Source organism: Erpetoichthys calabaricus, chromosome 9 (genome assembly GCF_900747795.2).
Source record: "Erpetoichthys calabaricus chromosome 9, fErpCal1.3, whole genome shotgun sequence".
Taxonomy (NCBI): Eukaryota; Metazoa; Chordata; class Cladistia; order Polypteriformes; family Polypteridae; genus Erpetoichthys; species Erpetoichthys calabaricus.
The window spans coordinates 187,124,688-187,145,795 of record NC_041402.2 but is presented as its reverse complement, the minus strand read 5'-3'; the positions used below and the strand labels follow the sequence as shown (position 1 = coordinate 187,145,795).

Sequence of the window (21,108 nt, the reverse complement as noted above, 5' to 3'; positions counted from 1 at the left end):
GGGAAGAAAATGAAAGAAACGTCGGAAAAGGCAGTTCAAAGAGAGACCCCTTACCAGGTAGGTTGGGCATGCAGTGGGTGTCAAAGAGGAGGAGGTCAATACAATACAATACAATACACAGAACAGAACACAAGTAAACCTCAATACAGTATAACAGTAAAATAAACATATTACAAGTACAGAGCAGAATTTAACAGTAGATGATATCACATAATATGACACGGGGAGACCATTTAAACTCCAAGAAGGGAGGACCGGGGACACAAACCTTGGCCTCTTTACCATGAGGCAGCTGTGCTACCACTGCACCATCGTACCACCCCACAAAGAATGATGTCAACTCTGTTTTTGTAAATGATCTTTTAACATGTGATGTGACCCGTGTTACGATTCTGAGATACAGACATCCTTTGCTAAAGTATGTTTAAACAAACAGATTCTCAGCATGGTGAATACATAAAAATGAACAAAAAAATAAATAAAATATCATCCTGTATTGTATTGATGTTTTATACTATTTGAAATTGGAAAAAATCAAACTCTCACTTACAGGATCTGTGGAGAACGTTTTCAAAACCTGGCAGGATCTCATCAAATAACATTTTAGATTACGCTCTTAAAACACTGAGGAAGCAGATTCTCTCCCCTTTTCTTTTTCTTCTCCATTTATCTTTATTCACTTATTATTTCATCGATTTACTTATTTTTACTTGCTTTAAGTTTTACTCTGCTGGCCATGCTCTCTTTCTCAGGGGTGGGGGCTGATTTGTTTTCAATCCTATTTTTGTAAAAATTGTTCTACTTGTATGGAATGTTGTGCGATTACAATAAAATTAATAAAATTAAAAAAAATATATATCCTCCTTACCTCAAAATGAATAAATAAATGTGACGTGGCTTGTTTTGGGATTTTGGGATACGGACATTCTTTTAATTTCTACAATATGCTAACAAGCTGATTCTCAGCATACATACAAATGAACGAATGGATGGATAGATAGATAGATAGATAGATAGATAGATAGATAGATAGATAGATAGATAGATAGATAGATAGATAGATAGATAGATAGATAGATAGATAGATAGATAGATAGATAGATAGATAGATAGATAGATAGATAGATAGATAGATGAAAGGCACTATTCCTCGCAGTTAGGAGACCTGGGTTCGCTTCCCGAGTCCTCTCTGCGTGGAGTTTGCATGTTCTCCCTGTGACTGTGTGAGTTTCCTCCCACAGTCCAAAGACATGCAGGTTAGGTGTATTGGCGATCCTAAATTGTGTGTGTGTGCCCTGCGGTGGGCTGGCACCCTCCCCGGGGTTTGTTTCCTGCCTTGCACCCTGTGTTGGCTGGGACTGGCTCCAGCAGACCCCCGTGACCCTGTAGTTAATGTAGGATATCTAGGATATAGCGGGTTGGATAATGGATGGATTGATGGATGAAAGGCACTATATGACAGACAGACAGACAGACAGACAGAGACAGACAGACAGACAGACAGACAGACAGACAGACAGACAGACAGACAGACAGACAGACAGACAGACAGACAGACAGACAGATAGATAGATAGATAGATAGATAGATAGATAGATAGATAGATAAAAAGGTCTTCCTTACCTCATAAGCCAGCTGAGACAGGCCAGACAATAGCGATGTCCACAGAGTGTCTGATGCGCTTTATTTAATATATTGCTGCAGTTGCTACAGAGATATTTGGCTTGCGGTGCATCATCACAGATATTGGGAGGAAAGCCTGACGGATACTCATTTTCATCTGGCGTAGAAGAGAGGCCATCTTCCAGACATCCACTGGTGACTTCAGCCATTGAGCCACCTCAGTAATGTTCTTGCTTATATATAGCTAATAATTTTCACGGTAATAAATAAATATATATATACATTGAACACGAGAGCAGCATTGGATGGCACGCCCGCTGATGACAACTTTTTAAAAGTTCTCTGAAAAAAAAAAAGAGAAAAAAAAATATATGATTAACCAAAAAAAATTATGCAAAATTTCCACTTGAGGCTGACATCACTGGCGGTTCCCCCACCCTGCCCACTTCTCTCGAGGCTGAGCGGTAACTGATAAAGCTGCTCTCGACTGCACAAATGTTGACAAGTGCTGTGTTACTTTTTCTAGATGAGTGCTGCATATTTAAAAAACTACCAGGGGCCTTTCCCCTGAAGTACCTGAGTATGTCTGAAAGCCCCCATACACATATAGAAAACCCAGATGATTAGTACATCAAGCCGAGTATTAAATGACTGTAAAAACTAAAGTTGGCCTATATAACTGATCAGACATCATTTTTTATTAATTCTAAATATATTTATTTCTTTTTAAAGAAATAAAATTGTAACCATGACACCTTTGGCGTTACTATAACATCTTACAAATGCTTTACTATTAATAATTTTGATAGCTTCATTCACAAAAGCAACACGATTTAAAACACTGGTTGAAGTTTGACAATCTTACTTATTTTAAAATGTCTGACTGGTGCGCACATCACCATTGTAATGCAGAAGATGGTCTAAATGCCTCAAAGCTCTCTGGTGCCCGGTTTGGTGCCTTCTGAGCCAAGTGTCCATACTCTCTGTATCTGCATGTTGGCATTCGATGGGAACTTCAGTTTATCCCACTGCTTAAATACCAACCTACACTTGACTGGCGTGTTTGTGTGTGTGCGTATTTTTAAACCAGACGTTTGACGTTACCCCTAACGTCTAGTGTTGTATTTATCTTCTGCCGTTCTTATTATGTGACTGTCTTGTCAGTAAGAATCCAATTATATTGCAGACAAATGATGATAAAACTTAAAGTTATGTCAGTCTGCACGCATCCTGTGGTTATTTGGTACCTTATCTTGACACCTGATTCAGACTTGTTTGTCACAGTGGCGCTTGTGATTTTTTAAACAGATACAAAGGTATACTATTCTGTTATCTTACACTTTTAATAGTCATCCTCCTTAATAAAAGTGTCTGTGTCTGTCCAGTCGCTCTGTATCTGTCATTCCAAAAGATAGAGCATCACAAGCATTTGTAGTAATACAATGTATTGCATTTCTCATTCCAATAGATGGTGCATCATAAACATTTGTAGTAATTAAACAAATTACATTTTTCATTTCAACGGACAGCGCATCCCAAACATTACCTTTGCTTTTACAAATCCCATGCCAAACATCATATAAAAGAGACATGTTCAATACATGGTGCACTGCAAATTTTAACAAGGCCTTAGATGCGTAGCACAGCTAGTCCACCTTAATAAAACGATAAGTGTCTGTGTTTCTGAATGTCCGTGTGCCTGTCTGGTTGCTATGTCTCTGTCATTCCAAAAGATGGTGCAACACAAACATTTAAAACAATAAAATACATTGTATTTGCTATTCCAACACATGGCACATCACAAACATTTGCAGTAATGCACTTTATTACTACAAATGTATGAAATGTGTCATCTGTTGGAATGAAAAATGCAAAACGTTTTATTGCTACATGCATTATAAAATACATTCCAATTGATGGTGACACTTCAAACGTTAACACTGAGGTCCACGTCCATTACTTAGATTTCAACCTGTCTTTGACAGGTAGCACAGCTAGTCCACCTTAATAAAAGGATAAGTGTCTGCATGTCTGTCTGTCTGGTTGGTCTGTCTCTGTCATTCCAAAATATAGCACATCATAAACATATCATAATAAAATGCATTACATTTATCATTCCAACAGATGGCGCATCACAAATATTAAAACTGCTTTTACAAATGCCTTATGGCATATAACAGAGACATGTATATTGCATGGTTCACTGCAAACATTAATGCAGAGGTCTGTGTTTATTTAGATTACAACTCGTCTTACGTGAGTAGCACAGTTAGTTCACTTTAATAAAATTATATGTGTCTGTGTATCTGTGTGTCCATCTGGTTGCTATGTCTCTGTCATTCCAAAACAGGGCACATCACAAACATTTATAGTAATAAAATGAATTGCATCTGTAATTCCAACAGATGGCACATCACAAACATTTGCAGTAACGCATTTTATTACAAATCTCTGTGATGCGCCATCTGTTGGAATGAAAACTGCAATGCATTTTATTACTACATGTATTAAAAAAAATGCATTCCCATAGATGGTGCACTGCAAATGCACCATCTGTGTCAAGTAGTTACATTTCAACCCGTCTTAGACAGGTAGCACAGTTAGTCCGCCTTAATAAAAATAAGAGAGTCTGTGTGTGTGTCTGTCTGTGTGTCCATCCGGTTGCTTTGTCATTCCTACAGATGGCACATCTTGAACATTAACACTCCATTAACGAATCCCATACTGAATGGCATATAACAGATATATGAACTGCATTTGTCATTCCAACAGATGAAGCATCACAAACACTAGCAGCGCTTTTAAGAAGCTGGTGCTAAATGATATGTAACAGGGACACAGCAGCTAGACTGCAAACGTCAATGCCGAGGTCCATATTGATTATTTAGATTTCAACCCGTCTTAGATGGGTAGCACAACTAGTTACAAATAAAGTGCATATAACATATGCATTGTGTTTGTCATTCCAACAGATGGTGCATCACAAACATTAACCCTGCTTTTACGAATCCCATACCAAATGGCATAGAACAGAGACATATGCATTGTGTTTATCACTCCAACAGTTGGCGCATCACAAATACTAACACTGCTTTAACAAATCCCATACCAAATGGCACATAACAGAGACATATGCATTGCATTTTTTCACTCCAACAGATGGCACATCACAAACATTGACACTGCCTTTACAAATCCCATTACAAATGGCATAAAACAGACACATTTGCATTATATAGAGCTCTGCAAATGTTAACGCCAAGGTCTACATTGATTATTTAGATTTCAACCCATCTTAGATGAGTAGCACAACTAGTTACAAATAAAGTGCAACAGAGACATACGCATTGTTTGTCACTCCAACAGATGGCGCATCACACACTTTAACACTGCTTTTATGAATTCCATATTTAACGGCATAGAATAGAGACATATGAATTGCATTTGTTGCTCCAAGAGTTGGCACATCCCAAACATTAACACTGCTTTTACAAATCCCATACCAAATGGCACCTATCAGACATATGCATTGTGTCTGTCATTCCAACAGATGGTGCATCACAAATATTAACATGGCTTTTACAAATCCATCCATCCATTTTCCAACCCACTGAATCCGAACACAGGGTCACGGGGGTCTGCTGGAGCCAATCCCAGCCAACACAGGGCACAAGGCAGGAAACAATCCTGGGCAGGGCGCCAACCCACTGCAGGGCTTTTACAAATCCCAAACCAAATAGTATAGAACAGTGACATACACATTGTCTTTGTCACTCCAACAGATGACGAATCACAAACATTAACACTGCTTTTACAAATTCCATTCCAAATGGCATAAAACAGACATCTGTATTGTATGGTGTACAGCAAATGTTAACACCGAGGTCTACATTGATTATTTAGATTTCATCCTATCTTAGATGGGTGGCACAACTAGTTACAAATAAAGTGCAAAAGAGACACACAAGCTGCATCTTTCACTCCAACTGATGGTGCATCTCAAACACTAACACTGCTTTCACGAATCCCATATCAAATGGCACAGAACAGAGACATTTGCATTATATTGTGCACGGCAAACGTTAATGCTGACGTCTATGTTGATTACTTTCTTAGTTAGTGAAACAGAGGAGTAGTGAGCAGTAGCGTTTCATGGTGTTAGGACCCTAGTGTGGACCCTCTGCCTGTTCCCACTCTGTCTTTGGGTGGGATTCCCACTAGTGCATAAGTTTTCTTGCATAGTCCAAAGATTTGCCAACAGAAAGCCTACCAACTCGTCACTTCCATGATGTAAGTACAAATGCTGCTCCTTGTGACTAGGCAGGGCAGTGGGCTGCAATGCTGCAGGTGTTACCAGGGTAGGGAAGGACTTGGCATTGAAAAACAAGTTGGCCAGAAAAAGGAACGATATACAGCTTGACAGGAACAACTGAATTTCCCTTTTGTACACTGGCTGAATTGACTGCAGTCCTCAAGGCCGGGGTTTACAGTACTGGCTAAGAGGCAGGAGCCCACGATTTAGGGAATCCAGCCCACCATCTCCCTGTGGCCATGCCCTGAAGCACGCAGTGTGGCCACTAGAGGGTGCTCCTGCCCCCAAAACCCGACACAGACAGATGCAGGACACAAGTCCAACACACACGCTTTGATTTTTTCCCTCATGGGAAACGCTTTCCCCCCGTTTCCCACCTGTACAGCACAGTCCCCAGCACAAACTCAGTACACAAAAGCACAGCTCTCTTCTTTCTTTCTCTGCCTCCACTTCTCCAGCAAGCTTTGTCCTCCACCTCCCGACTCTGGCCCCTTTTATAGGGCACCCGGAAGTGCTCCAGGCATCCAATGATCTTCTTCTGGCAACACTTCCGGGTGTGGCGGAAGTGCTGCCACACACGGCTCAACAGTTCCTGCAGCGCCCCCTGGTGGTACACACGCAACCCAGCAGGGCTGCTCCAAACTCCAACTGCCAAGGAACCCTGTGGGTGTCTGAGGTACTGCTGCAAACCAGGGGGACTGCCCGCTAGTGCTGAGGGAGAGGTAATGCCCTGAATAAATGCTCACCCCTGGTCCTTCCACTGTTCGGGCGTCCCGGCCGGGTGAGAGCTGCAGTCGTCCGCTACAGGAGGTTGAGCAGACTGGTGGATTCATTTAGGGGTTTGATATTCAGAAGCACCAGCAGATCAGACCCGTGTTTGTTTATCTCTACCCAACAGCAGAAGGATGTCACTGAAATCATTATTAACATTTACTGTATATAAAACACATTTGATTAAAAATGACAGTTTGCAGTTACTAAAATAAAATCCGCATTTATAGAAATGCTAAAATGTAATACACAAGACGGAGCAATCTAATACAGGGATGTCACTGTCTGCTTTCACAGAGCCAGAGTGGCCAATTTTAATAGCAAAAAAAAAAAAAAAGCCCATTAATTACATTTTCTTAATGCGCTGAATTTATCTTTCTGCTTAGTCAGACTATTTAAATTTTTGTAAATAATACTAAGAGGGCAGAATAAATTTCCTTGAGAATACTGACTCGCCTTTGCCTGACAGCTTTAAGGGAACAAAAAGTTCAAGTTCTGAAAGGATTACTGGCCGTGCATTGCTTGTGTCTCAATTTGTGTTGCAAATTTGGTTCGTTATCGACTTGTCACCAGTCCGGGTGTGGCGGCTGTGTTTTCCCTTGCATTGAAATTAGTGGGCAGAATCACCCAGTTATCTTGACCATCTCGGTCACCCTTCTCCTAATCCAGTGTTTCCTCACCTTCTTCCTGGGGGGGCACACCTTAAGCAACCAATTACATCCTATTTGGTATAGGATTTGTAAAAGCACTGTTAATATTTGTGATGCGCCAACTGTTGGAATGACAAACACAATGCATACGTCTCTGTTATGTGCCATTTGGTATGGGATTTGTAAAACCTGAATCAACAAATCTGCCTAACGACACCAGGAGATGCACAGAAGAGATACGACGACATCCACCTTCTGACCGTACGTCTAAACAAATAACTGAAGAAATTTCTCCTTACCATTTCGAAATGCAAACATGCCGTGACAATGGCCGCTGTGTTTGAACACGCTTTGTGTATCCGTAGACCACAATGCTTATATAAACTGTACTTGCTGTTATGTCATATAAAGATGCAATAGTTGAAATGACAGAAAGATACAATAGCAGACAGAGGCACTTCTCAAACATGTGGAGCTGCAGGGTTCTACGTCTGTCTGTTTCCACCATTGCAGCACTCGTTACAACGAGCAAATTCATTATTAAGCTTCAGTCACCTTGTGCTGCTGAGCTCCTGAATGGATAACAGCAATTGTAGCTTTTTATTTTCTCTCAAGTTTCTTTTGCTCTCTTCCTGAAATCCCAATGGTGGCTTAAAACGTGCGGAACTGGAGGAACTGGGGGCGGGTGTTTAGGAAAAAGTCCTGTGGGCGGAGCTTTCACAACGCAGGATATCGCCGTGTCACACACGTGCGAGTAGGAGGAAGCCGAGTGGACTACCGCATATACTCACGTATAAGTCGGGTCTTGAAACTGAAAAAATCGATCAGAAAATCAGACCCCGACTTGTATGTCCGTTCAAAAACGTGACACTTAATTTTTTTTTTTTTTTTTTTTTACATCTTCTTGCCTCCTCCAATCCCACATCAGTTTCTCAGACGCATCAAATTTTGTTGCAGCAGCGCAGTTACCAATTTCTTTCTTTACTTCAACAAGTTTTAATTTAATTGAACTGATCGATGGCTCCATCGTAGATAACGGATGCTCTTACGATAAATATGTATGAGGGTGTGAAATACAAAAAACACAAAACTGTGCAAATGTCACTTCAGAATAGTGCGAGTATTACTGTGTGGCACAATAGAGAAAGAGAGGTTAGGAGGACGTGCTGATACAGCGTATTGCTGCACCCACATAGAAAACAAAGGCCGTGTGCTCCGTGGTGACTCTCTCAGGTGGGTACTAGCATATCATAATCTCTTGGGCCAATAGCGTGTGTTTTCTGTATTCAACTTTATAAAACACCAGAAATTATGCGGTAAAATCAAATCCTGATTTATTTGTGAGTATATACCGTAAGTGGAGGTAATTACCTGCCAGGCCAGGGGGTGGCAGAGTGCACTAATCCTACTTCTGTTACCTCTACGGGCCAGATACGGGAACACCTACCAGACGCACCATCAATGACATCACTTCTGGTCTCGGCACCACAGACGATGTCACTTCCGGTTTATCAAGCCCACGGATGATGTCACTTCCAGTTCTGACACCATGGACGACACCACTTCCATTTCTGACAACCCTGATGAGGTCGCTTTTGGTCCAGGCACCACGGATGAGGTCACGTCCGGCTCCGCCCCACAGACGACATCACTTCCAGTTCCGCCCCACGGATGACATCACTTCCAGTTCTGCCCCACGGATGATGGCACTTCTGTTTTTGACAATGCTGTATGATGTCACTTCTGGTTCCGCCCCCACGGATTATGTCACTTCTGTTTTCGACAACCCTGTATGATGTCACTTCTGGTTCCGCCTCCACGGATTATGTCACTTCTGATACCACGGATGATGTCACTTCCAGTTCCGCTCCCACAGTTGATGTCACTTCAGGTTCTGCCCCCATAGATGGCATCACCTCCGGTACCACGGACGACGTCACTTCCGGTTATGGCCGCCATCATTTCGACATCCCGTCGGTTCAGTTCAGCACTCAAACCAATGCACATGAGTGCGCTTTCAACACCCTTTTGCAGCCAGGGACAACATATGGGTGGCTGCTCCCAAAACCTTTTTGTGTGTGTTGAGGCTGTTCCTTTCACAGCTGCCATTCACTACACACGTTTTAACGGGTGGTCCCCAGACATTTTTGAGAGTCACGTCTGGTCTTCCAACCCCCTAACCCAACCCAAGACCAGTGTGATGGGTGACCGGGTACGTAGGAGTGTGCATTAGTGGGCCATGTCATGGGGCTGGCACTGCGTCCAGGGCCTGTCCTTAAAAGGTGGAGTAGAACTGAGTGAGTCCGACACCTTTGTGTCTCTCATTGAAACTCCTGGAAGGGTAACATTGTTGCAGTTTTGTTCTTTTTGTTTTTTTTAATTTTTGGAGGCAATTTCTTAATTAGAAGCCAATTATTGCTGCTGGTGTAACATGCGTTTTTTGGGCTTAATTTAATTGACTTTAACTTCGAAACAGCTGCATTAAACATCTAATTGCTTGTTTTTCCCTTCCCCATCTGCCAATTAACGATGACAATCAAATAACAAGTGAACCAAGAGCTAACTTTATGCCATGTGCATCTGTATGGCTTTGTCATCATCTGTTTCAACAAAATATTTGGAAAGAAATAATGGGGGGAAAAAAAAAGAAAAGGACTGAAGTACTAATAGGCTCTGATCCCCAGAATGTTTGATAATGTTCTCAAAAATTAGAATCTACAGGGTCGGAAATATCTAATGTGAGAGAAAAAGAGCACTAACAAGCCAAATAATTAAATTACACATTTCATCTAGCTAAAGTAGGCAGAAGCAGTAAGTATGGGGTGTCATCAGCTCTTCTGTTAAAACTCTAATGTAAATAAATGCTTATTCTTTGAGGACTTCAGCAAAATGTGAGCATTAATCAAGTCCCACGATTCACCTAATCAGCACACACACACCTAGTGATCCATTCACACCGTTACACACGTGCACTTGGGAGGCAACTCATCTAGTTGTAATTCCACCCCAAACCAGGGGTTGGCACTGTCACCTAATGCTTCACCTCCTTTTCTCCCTACAGATTGGACGACCGCCAGTCTACCTGAGGCCACTTCCGGGGTGGCATCTCCTGGCCCCGCCTTTTCCGGTCTGGCTTTCTCTTAAGGGGCGACTCCGCCATCTTTGCGTCAGTCAAGCACTGACCACAGTCTGGAACTGGGGTGGGCAAAGTCGTTCCTGGAGTGTGAGTTGTTGTTGTTTCAATTGCTTATAAAGAAGCCCTTATTGCTCAAGTGACGCTTCTGCTTCATTTTCGTTGTCTCGCTCGTTAAGATTTTGAACCCTTATTGTTTATTTTAGTCTTAAACAGCTGCATTCTTGGTTTTTAGTTGCTCCTTATTAGCAATAAGATGAAAATTTCTCCATTAAGCTTGTTTCCATTGACACCTGTGTGTATTTATCATGCACTACTGGGTTTAATTAAATACTTGGAAGGAAAGTGATGAGAAAAAAGTGAAGGACTGAGAATTACTCCTCCAGTTTTAGACTTTCAAATCATTTGGATATCCTTAGAAAGGAAAAAAAAAATCTAGGATATGAGAATGACCTGACAAAGCAGAGTTAAAGCACTAACAAGCCATGAAATTAAATTATTGGCAACAATTGTTTTCTAATTAAGTAACTGGGTTGGAACAAAAACCTGCTGCCACTGCGGCCCTCCAGGACAGACTTTGCCCACCACTGGGGCCTCTTGAATAATGCCGTGCGTAGAAATCACACTAAAATGTGGCGTACAGACAAAAGCGGAAATGTTCGTACGCACAAACAAATCCAGACGCATATTTCTGTGTGAACACCAACTTCCATGTTCTTCCGCTACATAAATCCCGGTCAGTGTGAAAAGTAAGGTATGTGCACGTGCCTGCTGCCCCTCCCCAAACTCCTCCTAGAATTACGCCTCTTTAAATATGCAAATCAATATAAATAGCCCTTAAGCTGAAAAGACAATGGCAAAAGCACGGGGGGAAATAGAAGAATTTCAGCGAATACCAAGTGGAGGCAAAGAAAAAACGTACTGTTTGTTGGTTTAAGCAGTGGTATAATCAACAAAAGGAAGTTGATCGAGTGACATAGCGTGTCTGAGAAACTCGAAAGCTCAAGTTCACAAAGTCGGACAGCGCCCGAAATGAAAAAGAAGTTGTCAGATATCAAAGTCGCCAGGAAAAGGCGAGTCGTAGCCCACTGTCCGAGTGTCATATGGAAGCTTATTAGAGTACAGAGAAAAGAAAAAAAATAGGAACACAGTCAGAAAAAAAAGCTTGAAATGTCAACTTTAATCACGTAGTTTACTTTGTCATTAAAGTAGAACGTTATAAACTTCATCTTAAAATCGTTTAATTTCCTAGTTTCTCAAATCCCATCATAATTAAAGTAGCACGTTAAATGCTTTTGTTTTTGTATGTGATCTTCTATGTGCTCTGTGTGTGTGAATCACTATGTGCTTCTTAAACGGGCTTTCTCTTCCTCCGACAGGACACAGAATCCATGACACTCGTGATATTACAGCTCTCTGAATGATTTAAATACTGAGATGTATACTTGATATCATTTCAGTATTCATATTGTATCAATTAAAGCATGTTATTAAACATGGGAACACGGTGGCGCCGTGATAGTGACGAGCTGGCGCCCCGTTCAGAGATTGTTCCAGCGTCCCACAAGATGCTTGCTGCGCCGTGCGTGACCTTTGATGAAATGATTTACTGCAGCAGTACTGTCTCTTTCAAACGTACTAACCCCCAATTCCTGTCCTTCCTTTTCTTTCTCCAAGTACCCAATCGCCACACAATCAGCTCAGTAATAGACGTTAAGCCATCTGTAAGCTTAGAACTCCGATTCTTCAAAACTTTTAAGGAACAGTGAAATATCTTCATAGTATGTGTTTAATTATTCTATCTGTCTATCCTTCCAGTGTCGCGCCAGCACCCAGCAAGAATACAGCGCGAGGAAGGAACAATCCCTGAACGGGGCGCCAGCTCCTTGCTAGGTTTAATTATTAACAATATAGATAATTTAAATCATGTTAACATTTCATCTGTATAACATAATAAACATATTTGCTGCCAACAAAAGTACCAACACACAGGTGGTCAAGCATGCAAACTGCACTGTAGTAGTGCCAGCATGTCACCTTGAAGATAAGTGGGGTTGGAAGGGTGATTGTCACACAGGTAGGCTGAGCTCCACACTCCACAAACTCTTGAAACTTTTGTGCATACTTAACAAGTCTAGGAAGGCAGGCGGAGACTCCTGGGGGCAGTGGATGGATAAGATAGATAGATACAGTGCATCCGGAAAGTATTCACAGCGCGTCACTTTTTCCACATTTTGTTATGTTACAGCCTTATTCCAAAATGGATTCAATTCATTTTTTTTCCTCAGAATTCTACACACAACACCCCATAATGACAATGTGAAAAAAGTTTACTTGAGGTTTTTGCAAATTTATTAAAAATAAAAAAACTGAGAAATCCCATGTCCATAAGTATTCACAGCCTTTGCTCAATACTTTGTCGATGCCCCTTTGGCAGCAATTCCAGCCTCAAGTCTTGTTGAATATGATGCCACAAGCTTGGCACACCTATCCTTGGCCAGTTTCGCCCATTCCTCTTTGCAGCACCTCTCAAGCTTCATCAGGTTGGATGGGAAGCGTCGGTGCACAGCCATTTTAAGATCTCTCCAGAGATGTTCAATCAGATTCAAGTCTGGGCTCTGGCTGGGCCACTCAAGGACATTCACAGAGTTGTCCTGAAGCCACTCCTTTGATATCTTGGCTGTGTGCTTAGGGTCGTTGTCCTGCTGAAAGATGAACCGTCGCCCTAGTCTGAGGTCAAGAGCGCTCTGGAGCAGGTTTTCATCCAGGATGTCTCTGTACATTGCTGCAGTCATCTTTCCCTTTATCCTGACTAGTCTCCCAGTCCCTGCCGCTGAAAAACATCCCCACACCATGATGCTGCCACCACCATGCTTCACTGTAGGGATGGTGCCAGGTTTCCTCCAAACGTGATGCCTGGCATTCACACCAAAGAGTTCAATCTTTGTCTCATCAGACAGAGAATTTTCTTTCTCATGGTCTGAGAGTCCTTCAGGTGCCTTTTGGCAAACTCCAGGCGGGCTGCCATGTGCCTTTTACTAAGGAGTGGCTTCCGTCTGGCCACTCTACCATTCAGACCTGATTGGTGGATTGCTGCAGAGATGGTTGTCCTTCTGGAAGGTTCTCCTATCTCCACAGAGGACCTCCGGAGCTCTGACAGTGACCATCAGGTTCTTGGTCACCTCCCTGACTAAGGCCCTTCTCCCCCGATCGCTCAGTTTAGATGGCCGGCCAGCTCTAGGAAGAGTCCTGGTGGTTTCGAACTTCTTCCACTTACGGATGATGGAGGCCACTGTGCTCAATGGGACCTTCAAAGCAGCAGAAATTTTTCTGTAACCTTCCCCAGATTTGTGCCTCAAGACAATCCTGTCTCGGAGGTCTACAGACAATTCCTTTGACTTCATGCTTGGTTTGTGCTCTGACATGAACTGTCAACTGTGGGACCTTATATAGACAGGTGTGTGCCTTTCCAAATCATGTCCAGTCAACTGAGTTTACCACAGGTGGACTCCAATGAAGCTGCAGAAACATCTCAAGGATGATCAGGGGAAACAGGAGGCACCTGAGCTCGATTTGGAGCTTCATGGCAAAGGCTGGGAATACTTATGTACATGTGCTTTCTCAATGTTTTTATTTTTAATAAATTTGCAAAAACCTCAAGTAAACTTTTTTCACATTGTCATTATGGGGTGTTGTGTGTAGAATTCTGAGGAAAAAAATGAATTTAATCCATTTTGGAATAAGGCTGTAACATAACAAAATGTAGAAAAAGTGATGCGCTGTGAATACTTTCCGGATGCACTGTAGATAGATAGATAGATAGATAGATAGATAGATAGATAGATAGATAGATAGATAGATAGATAGATAGATACTTTATTAATATCTAAGGAGAGGGGTGTGACAGGCCACAGTGGAAGACGATCAAGAACATTGGGAAAGCGAGTGCAGTTTCACAAACAGGCTAATTTCAGTATAACTGTTGCTTTACAAGGTCTTTCCAGCGGCCATAAAAGCGTCAAGGAGATTCTTCTGAAAGTACGGTGGTGGATCATTTCTTGTTCAATAAAGGCGCCTGATCTCGGGCTTTACTTTCACTTGGTTTGTTTGTGTGTGGATGTGTGTCTCAGTTTTTCCATCTGTGTGCTCGTTACTGTATGTGACCAGTAGGGGGCATGGCAGCACCCCAAAATCAGACACGACCACACAGATACATGTCTCAGGTTCAACTGCAAGAGTCGTTGACAACAAAACCTCACAAAGGCTTCGTAGTTTTTTTGCATAAACACAACTATTCTCTTCTCTCTCTTTATCTTATGTATTCCTCCGCTGGGTGAGGCAGAGCGGCCCCTTTTATCTGAAACTCAAGAGTACTTCCCGTGCCAGGGTGTTACCTGTAGGAAGCCCCTCAAGGAAGGGATCATGAATTCCTGCGGCACCCCCGGTGTCACCCATGGAAACCAATAGGGATGCTCAATGGGACTACAGCTCCCAGCAAGCCCTGCATGTGTCCATACACGTACCACAGCCAAGGGATGCTGCCAACTAAAATGTCTGGGGAGCTAATGTTCTGAATAATGATAATAATAATAATTTCTTTACATATAATACACTACCGTGGCTGTCCGTTTGTCTGTCCAGGATTTTAAATCACCTGTAGCTTGCAAAACGTTTGAACTGTTGACCTGAAATTTGGAACACAAACACTACGTGACGTCTACTATACACTTTCAGTGTGATGATTGACCTCCAAGTTATTTCTCTTTTTATTTTATTGCAGAATCAGCTCTCGGCAGCAGCCAGCAGGGCGGCTGTGCGACGCATGACGGGTGCTGTTCTCATTCCTACCACCTTCGCCATCACTTCCCCTACCTCTCGTATTTTAAATCATTCTTGAGACAGATTGAAGACTTAAGTGAAAAATTAAGGAAAACATACTAAGTAACTGCAACGCAAACACTGACTTAATCAGTCTGAACGCGAAAAGATGCCGACGGAAGAAGAGAAGAAGCGGGCCACTAGGGTGGAGGAAAGATCTGCTCAGGAAACAGCAAGCGCATCAGCCTCTGAGCAAATGAATGGTAAATGTACAGAGAAAGAGAATGAAGACTAGGAATGCTCAAGTCAAATGTACTCACTGCATGGTATTGCCGTTACTGGTGTGAGAGACGGCTGGCAGCTTATCGTGGCCAACACATCCAGGCCGCTAGATAGAGTCCTCCCTGCAGGATGGAGGTGGCCCGGATTCCCGCAGGGCATCATGGGAGATGGAGTTCGACTTCACAGCCCTGCTGGGTGCTGTGGGTGCCATCAGGTGCTGCTGCAGTGAGACGCAGGGATTTTTATTTTCCCTATAGCCCGGAAGTACTCCCAAGTCACAGGGACGGAAGAACAGAAGTACTTCCGGGCTGAAGAAAAATAGAAGTCTTCATCTGACCCGGAAGTGCTATTGAATCACATGGACTGAAGGACAGGAGCACTTCCAGGTCAAGGACTATTTAAAGGACTGGTGCACACCCAGCAAGTGAGCCGGAGTTGGGTGGTAGTGTGACGGAGCTGCTGGGAGGAGAGGACGATTTATTGATTTATTTGTTTATGGTGGTGTTAGTGGTGTCTACTGTGGCACAATATTGAAAAGAAGAAATTAAAATATTTCTAAGTGCTTTTACTTGGTGTCTTGGACGTTTGTCTGCGGGGTTTGACGGGAGACCTCTAGTGTCACACTGGTAATAATAATTCCTTACACTTATATAATGTTGTCCTCCGAATACGTTGTCTTCCACTTGTTCCTCCATTTCAATGGCCTCCCAGCCAGGTAAGGGTCTTTAGTCCATCCCTGCCAGGAAGCCAGTGTACCCACTTGCCAGATCTTCTGGCTGAGGCAGGGAATACTCTGCCATCCTTCTTAGCCATTCAACACAGTGGCCTCCCATCCAGGTAAAGGGATCATGCACCATCCCGGGTGGGACATTAGCCCCTCCCTGCCGTCCATTACATGTATTAATCTTCATGTTGTTGAGAAGTGGTAACAATTAAGGACAGCTAAACACAATAACTACCCTATTATGTTATCCTTGCTTCTTTTTCTTCTTATTCTCCTCCTACTACTACTTTAAATATTATTATGACTGTATCATCTTTGTGGTAAAGCTGTAGCGCTAGTATCAGTAAACTACAAAATGTCATCGTGATTTCCAAGAAAACTACAGAACAGCCAGCACTGGAGTGCCATTTTGTAGTTCGGGGTTTTGTACAATCGTAACATCATTCGTTCATAAGCATGAGCTCACACTCCTAGCTGGGACGGCACGGGACGCTTCATAAATAGTAGTCACGTCCTACTCTCGGGTCAGACAAATTCTCATCCTAGTCAGACGTTTAGTGCAATTCCTAGAAGTAATTCTGAAACACTTGATAAATACGAGCACACGTCTTGCTTTCATTTTCTTCTGTGAAATAAAACCTACAGGCGAGTTACAGGTATATTTTTTGCTATACTGATCCAAACTTTCCCGATGATCAAAAGTTGGTACATTTCCATTTCTGTATTTCTAAAGATATTGTAGATGGTATAACTAAAATGAAAGGGTGGCTTTAAAAGTGACCACAATTGTTCTTAGAACAGCTTTTTGCATTCACACGAATTTCTTCTTGTTTTGTTTTTTTTTATGGCATCTCCTGACTCACCGGTACGAGAAAACCCCCACATGTGTGATACATCATTGGACTCCTCTTGACATTTAGCTATGCAAGCGCTTTTTTGTTTCAAGCTTTTTATACTTCCCCCTTATTGTTTGGCCCTGTAGACTGAAAAAAACACATATTTTACGTCTTTCATGGGCCACGCTTTGTGCAGGAAATTGCACCCTTACGATAGCAAGTATACCAGCAAAAATGATCAGAAGGACTTCAGGCCACAACAACTGATCCCTGAACAGGATACAAGGGGTTAAGGTTACTCATTTTTACAAAAAAAAAAAAAGGGGGGGGGGGGACATTAATATAGGCATGTGGAGTGCAATTATGAGAAAGGTGCTATATACAGCCTCCAGTTAATCTAAAATGCTGCTGCAAGAATTATTACAAGAACAATATGAACACATACTGTAACTCCAGTTCTTAAATCCTTACACTCGCTCACGGTTAAGTTTAGGGTGGATTTCAAAATCCTCCTTTTTACATATAAAGCCTTAAATATCCAAGGTCCAGCTTACTTACAGTATCTGAACTTATCATGACTTACAAACCAGAGCGCACATTAAGATCTCAAGATGCCGGTCTGCTTGTAATTCCAAGAATTAATAAAATAACAGCGGGAGGTCGAGCTTTTAGTTCCAGGGCCCCCTAAACTATGGAGTGGTCTGCCTGCTACTATAAGAGATGCCACTTCGGTCTCAGCTTTTTAAAACCTGGCTGAAGACTCACAACTTCAGTTTAGCACACCCTGACTAGAGCTGCTGATTAGCTGTACAGACTGCACCGCTGTTGTTAGTCGTTAGCACTAAAACATAAGTAACATGATAATTATAATTGGATACTAACCCTCACCTATTCTGTTTCTCTTCTCGGTACTCAAATGTGGCACTTGGTGCCACGGCACACCTGCCAAGTTGTTCTACCTGCCTTAAGTAAAGTCATCCCAGATGGAAGATCGCAGGAATCATCAGGTAGAGGGGTCCTTCCATAGGATTGGCTGTGGAATGGCCAAATAGGGGAGTCAGCTTGATGGCTGAGGTCTCCAGGACTCTAATCATATTATGTGATATCATCTACTGTTAAATTCTGCTCCATACACATTTTTTATACTGTATTGAGCATTTGTTCTTGTCTGTGTATTGTATTGTATTGACCCCGCTTCTTTTTTGACTCCCACTGCACGCCCAACCTACCTAGAAAAGGGGTCTCTCTCTTTGAACTGCCTTTCCCGAGGTTTCTGCCATATTTTCCCTACACTGTTTTTCTTTTCAGAGTTTATTCTTGTCTTCTTAGAGAGTCAAGGCTGGGGGGCTGTCAAGAGGCAGGGCCTATTAAAGCCCATTGCAGCACTTCTTGTGTGATTTTGGGCTATACAAAAATAAATTCCATCCATCCATTTTCCAACCCGCTGAATCCGAACACAGGGTCACGGGGGTCTGCTGGAGCCAATCCCAGCCAACAAAGGGCACAAGGCAGGAAACAATCCTGGGCAGGGTGCCAACCCACCGCAGGACACACACAAACACACCCACACACCAAGCACACACTAGGACCAATTTAGAATCGCCAATCCACCTAACCGGCATGTCTTTGGAATGTGGGAGGAAACCGGAGCGCCCGGAGGAAACCCACGCAGACACGGGGAGAACATGCAAACTCCATGCAGGGAGGACCCGGGAATCGAACCCAGGTCCCCAGATCTCCCAACTGCGAGGCAGCAGCGCTACCCACTGCGCCACCGTGCCGACAAAAATAAATTGTATTGTATAAATGTAAAAAGTATTATTATTTCAAGATTGAAGACCCTATGATATTATTTAATATTAGATTCTTTACCTATACATGATTAGTACTTGACAAGTCTAGTTAAAAATCACAGACCCATATCACAATGGGAATATCTAAGGAAGGCTGGTGGTCTTAGCCTTCAAAGAGCCACTAGCCCAGAAGGTTCAAATGACACATTTTAAACATAAGCATAAGTGGGGGTCTTGTTTTAGATTATTTTAAAGTGTAAGTTTTGATGTGTGATCCTTTACTAGGAATCCACTGCTCTATTGGCCTCCATCAGAGGGTGGAAAATGACAGATTTCTCTTTCAATTAGACTTTAAACATTTAAATTGGGGCACACATTTAAAATATTTCGAAATATTTGACACGACTATATGAACTTCATATTATATTGCTTATGAACACCCAGAAGAAGTGTAACTCGTGGTAATTTAGCCTATTTTAAATTTGAACATGTTACTTTGCCACTCTGAATATGCCATTTGTAAATATGTATATAAGCGGGCCTTAATAGCACTGTACATTTTATTTATATAGCGCCTTTCTCATGTTTACGATGTACTCGCATCCCATCCATAATTAGTTCCTGCCTCGCGCCCAGCTTTGACAGGTTTCATAAAAACTCACCGTGACATTAAAACCTGCAACCAGTGTGGCCCTTCGGGACAAACGTATGTCACCCGTCAGTCCTAACGCGGCGACATTCCTTTCTCTGCCACATACGGAAGGTCCCACCAGCTTCAAACTGGTTACCTATTTAAACCTGTTAGCTAAAATGTAACTTCAAGTGGGCGACTCACCCGGAAAAAAAGGAAAGAAGAAGCAGCAAACAAACTTCGCAGCCGTTCTTCCTTTTGAAAGTTGACCGTGGACAAAATACACCGCGTCTTAAATGTTTACAGTTTATAAAAAGGATCCTAAGTGTCAAAGAGTTTAAAAGCATTAAATGGTGGAAGAAAGATCGGCTTACTTGTCTGCCTTCGTGGAGAATGAAGCCTTCTGCATGTTGGGTTCGTGTCGGGCTGTGGCGGCGCGGGACCTCAACCCGCCTTTCCTCGGAGGGGGCGAGCAGGGGTGTTGCGGATGTCTGTCACGCTTCACAGGCGGCGGGGACGACTCTTTGCGTCGTCGCTCATACCTTGCCTGCTTTCAGAGTGAGACGTGCTTTCCATTACCAGCGCGGAAGTTTGGAAGTCCCCGTTTCACTTCCAGAATAAGGTCAGATTGCTGATCTGATCATAGCGGGCCTCCCACAACCGGACGTGACAGAAACTAAGCGCGCATCGCTCGACAAAAGAAAACTGACGGGCGCGAAGTCTACAAGGGGGTTTAGCCACCTGATGATGACGTGCAAACTGACTCTTTTCGTATTAAAAAAAATACTTTCGCCAATTGCACAAGAAGTGAAAACCTTAGTTGGTGAAGTGTCGCATCGCCCGTTTGAGCAGTACATCCATCTGTGGTCTGATAAACCGCGGCAAAACTTAACTAAAGTCATGTTTGTCACTTTAAAAACCTGCAGACTTCCCAGCTGATTGACCAGGAAACGAACCAAACCAAAACGATCAAACACCGTGAAAAACACTTCTCGTGCACTTGAAAAGGGGCGTTGCTTTTATGCTAATACTGTTCACGAAGGGGCGGGCCCCCACTTGAGCGATTCAAGAGGGTTGTTCGTTCGTTTATGTAAATAAACTACTTTAAATGAAAGTGGGTGTTGCCTTATGCTAAACACACACGCCTTCCTTGAAAATTGCTTCAAAGCACTTTCGAAAATTCTCCCAGAAATAATAATCAGGCGAAGAATAAAATACTACGGAATAAGCCGGAAAGACGATAGAAGCAGAAACGGATTAAAACCACCACAGATGTAATTAAAGGGACCTCAACTGCCCTCCCCTTTCACTAGTCGTATTGCAAGGAAGTGTGCCCGGGTGCTTTCTGTTAAGTGTCTACTTTCACTTTTACCTTTCTACATTTTGAAATTCAAATGGCCACTTTTACTCCGATACATTTTACTTGACAGTGCAACATATGACCAGAAAATTAATAGGCTATGCAAATAAACACAAGGCATTTTTTCAGCCAATCCTTTAGGCAAACCAGACGTCCGCAAATTTCGTTTATAAGG

General features: G+C 42.6%; 1 protein-coding gene across 1 annotated transcript in view; it reads right to left on the bottom strand.

Annotated features, from left to right (window-relative positions):
• The window catches only part of LOC114657700 (TNF receptor-associated factor 1-like), a 130,524-nt gene extending 110,241 nt beyond the window's left edge, over positions 1 to 20,283 (bottom strand). The window contains 2 exon segments of the mRNA XM_051932303.1: positions 1,624 to 1,965; positions 19,948 to 20,283. Coding sequence (XP_051788263.1) covers positions 1,624 to 1,832 — 209 coding nt within the window. The 5' untranslated portion in view covers positions 1,833 to 1,965; positions 19,948 to 20,283.
• Positions 20,284 to 21,108: the final 825 nt, after the last annotated feature.